General features: G+C 38.8%; 1 protein-coding gene across 1 annotated transcript in view; it reads left to right on the top strand.

The window, feature by feature from the left end:
• RBM25 (RNA binding motif protein 25) overlaps nucleotides 1-7047 on the top strand; it is a 68220-nt gene extending 61173 nt beyond the window's left edge. The window contains exons 15-19 of the mRNA XM_008069588.2: nucleotides 1880-2204; nucleotides 2577-2851; nucleotides 3588-3686; nucleotides 4822-4869; nucleotides 6617-7047. Coding sequence (XP_008067779.1) covers nucleotides 1880-2204; nucleotides 2577-2851; nucleotides 3588-3686; nucleotides 4822-4869; nucleotides 6617-6709 — 840 coding nt within the window. The 3' untranslated portion in view covers nucleotides 6710-7047. The remainder of the gene's footprint in view (nucleotides 1-1879; nucleotides 2205-2576; nucleotides 2852-3587; nucleotides 3687-4821; nucleotides 4870-6616) is intronic.
• Nucleotides 7048-9643: the final 2596 nt, after the last annotated feature.

Raw genomic sequence — 9643 nt, 5'->3', positions numbered from 1 at the left:
TCAGCCTTCCGAGTAGCCGGAATTACAGGCATGCGCCACCATGCCCGGCTGATTTTTTTTTTTTTTTATTTATTGTAGAGATAAGGTCTCGCTGCCCAGGCGGGTCTCAAACCCGCGGGCTCAGGCAATTCACTCACCTCAGCCTCCCAAAGGCGCGGGATTACAGGCTGAGCCACCGAGCCCGGCGCCTATTTTATTTTTATAGAGACGAGGACTTGCTATGTTGCCCAGGCTGGTCTCAAACTTCTGCCTCAGCATTCCAAAATATTGGGATTATAGGCATGAGCCATTTGCCCAGCCTTATGACTTTCTGTGGTTTTTAGTTCCTTCTCTTACTGTCACCCTAAATATTTTGAATACAGATAGTGGCTGGGTGCAGTGGCTCGCATCTTTAATCCCAGTGCTTTGAGAGGCTGAGGCAAGAGAGGGCCAGGAGTTTGAAACGAACCTGGGCGATATAGCAGGGCCCTGTCTCTGCAAAATGTTTTTGGTGAGGCGTGGAGGCACATATCTGTAGTCCTGTTTACTCAGGAGGCTGAGAGGGGAAGATTGTTCACACCCAAGAGCTTGAGGTTATAATGAGCTGTGATTGTGCCACTGGGATTACAGACTACCTGGGGTGACAGTACTAAGGTTACAGGCATGAGCCACAATGCCTGGCCAGTACAATCTTCTGTGCAACATTTTACCAGTTTATTGCCCTTATATCTTTTCTCCATTCCTTCACCATTATAGCATATTTCAGTCTTTTTTGTCCTGTAGCATTGTAGCATTTGGTTGGGGGGATGTTTTTTAATTTCTCTGACCACCATAGGGTTCAGATGACTTTTGAATTGTTTCATTGTCATTGTTTTCATTGGTGAGTTGATAGACAGTGATTCATACTATGTACAAATTTTTGAATTTGTATGTAGTTTAGGATATATTTGTTTTTTATTTGATGCTCAGAAAATTAATGATCTATTTATTAATTTTTTAGTGCTTTTTAAACTTTTTTTGTTACTACTTTTATCATTTCATGGGGAATGCTTTTTGCTGTAGGCCTTTGACTATAAAATTCCCTTTCCATTTCTTTTTTTTTTTTTTTTTTGAGTTGGAGTCTCACTCTGTCGCCCAGACTGGAGTTCAGTGACCGCTCCCAGCCACCGCAGCCTGGACCTGCTGGGCTCCAGCAATCCTTATGCCTCAGCCTTCCAAGTAGCCACTATAGGCGTGCGCTACCACGCCTGCCTAGTTTTTTATTTATTGTAGAGACAGGTTTCACCAAGTTGCCCTGCCTGGTTTTGAACCCGCAGGCTCAGGCAGTCCACTTGCCTCGGTCTCCCAAAGTGCTGGGATTACAGACTGAGCCACCGAGCCTGGCCCCCGTTCCATTTCTTATTGTTTATGAATACAAAACAACTATTACCTAAAAAAGAACAGATGATTGTGTGTGACCATGCTGAGAATTTGAGTTGTCTTTTATGTATTGTCTGTAGTATGCTAATTAAAAAACTTTTTGTTATAATTTCTTTACTAAAAACACAAAAATTACATTGAGTGATGTTAAGAGTAAAAAAACCCATAAAAATACGAAAACAACTGTTTCTTTCTGAATCCAGAAGTGTACTATGTATTTATCTTTATTATCCCTGAAGAACTTATATAAGCCACTGGAGAATGTAATATCAAAAATATTTTAAAAATACAAATTGCAGAGCCCCTAGTATACTCTGTACATGTACTCAGCTTTCTGATTATAGAAGGAAGCAGTGTTCAGGTGTTTATAATAAAAAAGAAAAATGGTATTTTACAACAGATAATGTAAAACAAAAGCTAAGTTGAATCAAATACAGTTGCAGTCACTTCCATGTTCATCAGATTACTGTCTTGGTTTTAGATGGAACAAGAGGCTGAGCGGCGCAGACAGCCCCAGATAAAGCAAGAGCCAGAATCAGAAGAGGAGGAAGAAGAAAAGCAAGAAAAAGAAGAAAAGCGAGAAGAGCCCATGGAAGAGGAAGAAGAGCCAGAGCAGAAGCCTTGTCTCAAGCCTACCATGAGGCCCATTAGCTCTGCCCCTTCTGTGTCCTCTGCCAGTGGCAATGCCACCCCCAACACTCCTGGAGAGGAGTCTCCCTGCGGTATTATTATTCCTCATGAAAACTCACCTGATCAACAGCAGCCTGAGGAGCATAGGCCAAAAATAGGACTGAGTCTTAAACTGGGTATGTTAGCACTTCCTTCTTCCTTTTCTCCGTCTCTCCCCCTGCAAATAACTACATTGTGCTTTAAGGGGGAAAAAACCATACAGATATGTTGCTTGGTAGGTAGATTAGAAAATTACCAAAAAATGTCTTTGTAGCTCATGATTGTTTTCATAGTTCTACTAGTGCTCCTATATCTGCAGCTGCCTCGAGTTCTGAGAAGAAGTGAAAAGTTAAATTTTCTAGCACTTGTGAGTAGTGAGTTTTTTTTTCCAGTTGGGATCTTCCTGAGGTTCGTGGAGTATATTTTGCACTGCTTTTGTGGGATGGGGGGTTGTAAAATGAAACATTTGAAAATTAAGTCATTCTGCTAAGAGAATGTTTTTACTATAGGTGCTTCCAATAGTCCTGGTCAGCCTAATTCTGTGAAGAGAAAGAAACTACCTGTAGATAGTGTCTTTAACAAATTTGAGGATGAAGACAGTGACGATGTACCCCGAAAAAGGAAATTGGTTCCGTTGGATTATGGTGAAGATGATAAAAATGCTGCCAAAGGCACTGTAAACACTGAAGAAAAGCGCAAACACATTAAGAGTCTCATTGAGAAGATCCCTACAGCCAAACCCGAGCTCTTTGCATATCCCCTGGACTGGTCTATTGTGGATTCTGTGAGTAGCAAATTATATTTCATTATGTTATTGGGAATGGTTTGGAATGTGCTATATAAACTTATTTTTTCTATTTATGAAAAATAGGGATGATCATCCTGACATCGAGTTAGTACGATGCCAATAAATGTTACTGGGAAAATTTTCAGTGGTACTTGACGTCTTATAGATTAGAAGGAAATGACTGTATGTTGATATATGCCTGCTTAAGTTCAACTTGTGAATGAATATATTATATTTTCTTTAAAAAATTTTTTTATTTTGAAGACGGGTACAATTCAGGGTTAGGTACACAAATGTTTATTATGCAGGTACCCTTGTTGATGATGTGAGCCCCGTATTTTCTTTTCTTTTCTTTCTTTTTTGAGTGGGAGTCTCACTGTGTCTCCCAGGCTGGAGTGCAGTGGCATGCTAATGGCCACCGCAGCCTTGACCTGCTGGACTCAGGCAATCCTTCTGCCTCAGCCTTCCAAGTATTTGGAACTACAGGCATGCACCACCATGCCTGGCTTTTTTTTTTATTTATTGTAAAGACAAGGTCTTGCCAAGTTGCCCAGGCTGGTCTCGAACCCCTGGGCATAGGCAATTCCTCTCACTTCAGCCTCCCAAAGTGCTGAATTAATAGGTGTGAGCCACTGTGCCCGGCTTATATTTTCATGTAAGAAAAACCATGAGACTTTAGTAAATGTCATAAAAAGTTACAGTTTTTTAATTCAGTAACCATACTTTTTTCCAGATACTAATGGAACGACGAATTAGACCATGGATTAATAAGAAAATCATAGAATATATAGGTGAAGAAGAAGCTACATTAGTTGATTTTGTTTGTTCTAAGGTTAGTCTTACTGTCTTCACTTCCAATATTTATTTTATATTTTAAAATATTTGACCCTTTCTAAAATACAGAGCAAACATCTTATAGTGCCAAGTGGACGATAGTTTAGTTTCAACCATGTTAACTATGGTTGCTAAAATGAGCCCTTCCACCCCACTTCAGACCCCTCACACCACACGTTTTCATCTCAGAGGATCTAGGAGGGCAGCATTATTGGCTACCACAATTATACTGTCTCTTCCTGCCCATGAGAACATGCTGCCGTACTCTTGACTTGCCTAAATGAGTGGTGGTGAGGTTTATGGAGATAGCCAGCAGCTTATTTCATCAACTGTTGTATCAGTCCCCATCCTTTGGAACAGGAACAGAGATGAGTGGTGTTGTGGTTAATGGAGATAGCCAGCAGCGTGTTTCATCAACTGTTGTATTCAGTCCCCATCCTTTGGAACAGGAGCACATTATTTCATTATCAGAATAATAGTCAGTGTTAATTGTTTGATCACTACATGCCACGCTATGTTCTTGGCAGCTACTATGTTAACATTTTATAAAACTTTATCTTCTGCAGATCTGCTAATAACCTTAGGAAGTGGACATCACTAATGTTATACCCATTTTACATATGGAGAAATTGAGATATAGGCAACGACTGTGTCTTTGTCATGGTCATATAATAACTAGCCTCTAAAACCAATGCTGCTAACCACTAAGGTGTATCAAGTCCTTCCATTGTCTCCTGAAAGCATGGTGTTAGCTTTAAAAAGATAGTTAACATTGGTGCACCATATTCCTATAAAGTTGTAACTGTCCATTTTTCCAACAGTACTGCTCTTTTAATATTATGAATAACAAATTTAGGCTGTCCTCTCCAACTTGTAATTATTGTAGCATTTAAACTTGTATAATTAAGATTTGGCTTACAAATAGACTACCGACCACTAAAGTGATTATAATCTCACGTTTTAGCCTCAAACTTTCTTTGAAGAGAGTCAGTGAGAATTTAAAAGTTGGTAGAATGTTTTCTCAGTTAAAAGAAATTTTCAAACCTGTTTGAGGGTTTGTACTTTAAAATTTCTTGACTATATTGCTGATTTTTTTTTTTTTTTTAATATGACGATTAATTTGTTTCTTTTAGGTTATGGCTCATAGTTCACCTCAGAGCATTTTAGATGATGTTGCCATGGTAAGTTAGAAATTCACTGTTTATTTTATTTTTAAATTTTTGTTATTTTAGAAATAGGGTCTCACTAAATTGCCCCAAATGGTCTCGAGCTCCTGGCCTCAAGTAATCCTCCCTTTTTGGCCTCCAAAGTGCTGGGATTATAGGCATTAGCCACCATGTCCTGGTCAGAATTCACTGTTATTAATGTTTTAGTTACTATTTATTTGAAATAACTTCTAAATTTGATTCATTTTCTATCTTTGTTGGTTCCAGAATTTTTTATAAACCTGTATTGAAATCTGAATATGTATTAAAGGAAGTTCAAGGTACCCATAGGAAGAATCATTACCTAGTATCTAAAAACTAGCGTTTATTTCTTCTACACCAATTTCACTTTTTTTAAGCTAAAAAAGATAAATTTATTAAAGAGAAGATACATTATGAAGGGCACAATGGGCAGGATAGCAGCAAGAATGTCTGCTGTCTACTACCTACACCAATTTCATTTTTAACTCCTGTCCCCAGCCCGCTCCCTCAGTGTGCTAGAAGCATAAGCATAAAACAGAACTGTGGAGACATAGACATACAGATGTTGAAACCATAATGTGCTTGCTGTGATCGGTATTAGAAAGGATCATGGAGGCAGGGCAGGGAGGCTCTGAAGGTGTTGTGGGCAGTTTGGGAATTTTTCCCAGCAGTTACCTTTGTAATAAAACCATGGAGTTATGGTCAGAGTACAGAAAGTTAATCTAAGTGGTTGGCCAGGCAGGTGCAGTGTTTAAAGGATGGTTGGTTCAACCCAGTTTGCATAGTGTTTTTGTTTTCTTTTTCAATTGGGGTCTCACTTTGTCTCTCAGGCTGGAGTGTCATGGTATGGCCATAGCTCCCACCACAGCTTTGACCTCCTGGGTTCCTGTGAACCTCCCACCTCAGCCTCTGGAATAACCAGAATTGCAGGCATGGACCACCATGCCCAGCTAATTTTTTGCAGAGATGAGGTCTTGCTGTGTTGCCCAGGCAGGTGTCGAACTCCAGGGCTCAAGCAAATCCTGCCTTGGCCTCCCAAAGTGTTGGGATTATAGGCGTGAGACACTGTCTCCAGCCCTCAATTATTATGTTCTCTTTGACAAGCATTTGCTTTCCCTAGGAAATGATTTTGCCTGATATATACAAAGGTATTATCTGTAAAGTTAAAATATAGTCAGAATTAAAAGTTGGATCAAAAAAATGTAGTGAAAATGTAGTGTTGGCCAGGCGCAGTGGCTCAAACCTGTAATCCCAGCACTTTGGGAGGCCAAGGTGATGGACTTGAGCCCATGTATTCAAGAGCAGCCTGGGCAACTTGGCGAGACCTCATCTCTACAATAAATCAAAAAATTGGCCGGGTGTTGTAGTGTGTGCCTGTAATTCTGGCTACTTGGAAGTCTGAGGTGGAAGGATCACCTGAGCCCAGCAGGTTGACCCTGGGATGGCCTTGAGCATGCATGCCACTGCACCCCAGCCTGGGGGCTTTGGAGTGAGACTCCAACTCAAAAAAAAAAAATGTAATGTTTAGTAAGACATGAAAGTTTGTTGAATTTTTAAAATTATTATTTACATGTACTATTTAATACATTTCTCACACTAGAGATACTTTCTTTAAGTCATTGAAAGTAAAGGCTTATCAGTAGATAAAAGCCTTTTTTACACTGGTCAGTATTATTGGGAGATGTTTAAGATTGCTTATCTTACGTGTGTGACTGGGTTTTTTTTTTTTTTCCTCTTCTAGGTACTTGATGAAGAAGCAGAAGTGTTTATAGTCAAAATGTGGAGATTATTGATATATGAAACAGAAGCCAAGAAAATTGGTCTTGTGAAGTAAAACTCTTTTTACATTTGGAGTTCATTCGGATTTCTTCTTCTTTCCCACCCTTTAAAGGACTTTGGATTTTTCTTTGTCTTCAAAGACATTTGTGAGATCTGTAATTTTTTTAAATGTAGAAAATGTGAATTTTTTTTGTCCTTTAATTTGCTGATGCCCTGTGTACTCCCCTGGTTGTAAAGTCATCTGAGTCCTCTATCCTCTTTATACTCACCAGGTACAAATTACTGGTATGTTTTATAAGCCGCAGCTACTGTACACAGCCTATCTGATATAATCTTGTTCTGCTGATTTGTTCTTTGTAAATATTAAAATGACTCCCCAATTCTTTTGCAGAATTGCACTTAATATTGAACTGTACTGTATAGAAACCAACACGAATGATTTTAATTCAAAGAATACCATTCCTATCCCACTCTCCTTTGATCAGAAATGGCAAATCCTCATGAACACGTTGAATTTAAAATTAGAATGTGAGCCGGGCGTGGTGGCTCACGCCTGTAATCTCAGCACTTTGGGAGGCAGAGATGAGAGGATTGCCTGAGTCCAGGGGGTCAAGACCAGCCTGGAGAACTTGGCCAGACCTCATCTCTACAATAAATCAAAATATTAGCTGGGTGTAGTGGTGCACACCTGTTGTTCCAGCTACTTGGAAGGCTGAGGCTGAAGGATCACCTGAGCCCAGCAGGTTGAGGCTGTGGTGGCCGTGAGTGTGCCACTGCCCTCCAGCCTGGGAGATAAGAGTGAGACTTCTACTCAAAAAAAAAAAAAAAAAATTAGAATGCAGAAATTAGCAGACAATCCATTCCTACTGTATCTTATGTGTGAATGTGTTTGTGTGAGTGTAAGTCTTTTCCCTAATTTGCTTTGGTGGGTCCTTCAAATGTTTCCTGGTTAAGTGATAGAATTGTAGAAGAAAAATGATATTGTGCCAACCCAGATGTCTGGTATAATTTGGTTGTTAGTTTCCCAGAGCATGGTATTGTCTGTGGTGAGCAGCAGTCTGCTATAGGTTGGGATTTCCCTGTTAATAGCTGACTGTTTCCTCTTCTCTTTTGAAAGGAATGTGGATCCTAGTGATTTTTCTCCTGATTTTATTGCTCAGAAATGAGGCAGATTGTAACATCCCGGAGAGCTTTAGTGAATGCATTTTTGCACTAATTGGTCCTTAGTTTAATTTTGGTGTATCCTTTATTGTTTAAAAAAATTCTCATTCCAAAACCATAAATGAAAGCCCCTTAAAAATGATAAAATTACATGAGTTTACAGACTCAGAGTTTTACAAACACAGTAGGAACTTAGCTTGGTGATATATAAAGTTTGTATCTTATTCCTAAGGATAAAGGCAGGTCACTGAAGACAGTTGGCAGCACTGAGTTTTTGTCTTTATTTTTGTTCTGAAAGGGTTTATATCTTGCTTTACCATTGCTCATCACAGTTTAAAGATATGCTGATGGTGTGCTCAGTGACATACTGGGCTGGCTTTGTTGTAGATGAGAAGGCCACCAGGGAGCAACATTACTTGAAAGTTTAACAAGTCTTAAGCAGTTTTTAACACCAATTACATGTAACAGTTCCCATTCCTGAGTATTTATTTACAAGAAATGTAAAAATTAGCCTGTTAGCAAAGCATAACTGTGAGCTTTGAGTTATTAGATTTCTTTACACCTTGAGAGGACATTTGAAAACACTGTTCTTAACTTTGAACCATGACGTGGTTCCATTATGTAATTATTTCAAATATTAAAAATGTATATATTTGATCTTGGAGACTCATTCTTTGAGAGTCTTGTATATAAATGGCATCATGTTGTAATTGTGTGGAGCATTCTAGAAAACGTAACTTGAAAATATGGCCAGAATTTTTTAAGGACTTGACTTTTTAGGACTGTTGGTGTCTGAAGGTCAAAGAAGCCATTACCCTATTTAGGATGAATCTACTATATATCTATGGAAATGCCTCTTTTTATTGTTGTGTTTTAAGTTCTGGTTTCTGAAGGGAAAATTTCAGCAAGATGCTGCTTGCAATTTACATGTTAATATATTAGACTTTTCTCAGATCCACCCCAGCTGAAGACTTGTTCCAGCAATTTTTTATGCGTTTATCATTCCTTCACACATTGCACAGTTACTGATTTTCAGGCATCATACTAGGTTGTTTTTATGTAGCTACTATTAGATGAAGGTCTATTCAGATAGATTTTATTTCTCTTGTGGCCTTCTTCTGCTCTTTCAGCTATACTGATCTCAAAGGACCCCTCTAAAAATGAGAGACATCACTTAGCTGGTGTCCACCATATAACTGCATAACACAGTTACATATGAATAGGTCTGTGTCCTGTTCATAGGTTAAAGTTTCTTTATGCTGCAGAGTTGGAATTGTCACAGTTAGTCAAGACTTAAATTAATCGTTTAATGTCAGATTTTGTTTCCAGGCTTCATGAAAACCTTTAGATTTTCAGAGTTTCTTGTTCTTTTAGAATTACAAAAAAGAATTGGATATGTTGAACTGGCATATTCTAGTGTCTGTAAAGACACAAATAAGAAATTTCTATTTAATTGCTTGAACTTTTTGGGCTGTCTTGATCATAAGTTAATTTCAGTTTGGAAACCTTACACAGTATGAATTTGTGCTACCCTTTCAAATTATTACGAAAATCCCTGAACATCTTAAGAGCCAGTCTTGATCTGGCAGTGAGAAAATTAAATGCACTTCCTTATTTGACCCTAAAATAAAATTGAATATATGTACATCTATTTATAAGGAAGAAAGGTAGGCTTGAAGTGGTTTTTCTGAAACTTATTGTGCCCCTGAACTCCTTGGAGGATCTTGTGCAAACACACTTTGAATCTGTAGGGCTGGCAGGAGGGGTCTCTGATTTTGTATTTCTGACCAGCATCCAGATATGCCAAGGCCAACTGATGCATCCAAGG

The sequence above is a fragment of the Carlito syrichta genome, unplaced genomic scaffold (genome assembly GCF_000164805.1).
Source record: "Carlito syrichta isolate Samal-C Ts95f unplaced genomic scaffold, Tarsius_syrichta-2.0.1 Scaffold312129, whole genome shotgun sequence".
In the NCBI taxonomy this organism is placed as follows: domain Eukaryota; kingdom Metazoa; phylum Chordata; class Mammalia; order Primates; family Tarsiidae; genus Carlito; species Carlito syrichta.
The sequence above is the reverse complement of the archived record's forward strand: the minus strand, read 5'-3'. Positions and strand labels throughout refer to the sequence as shown.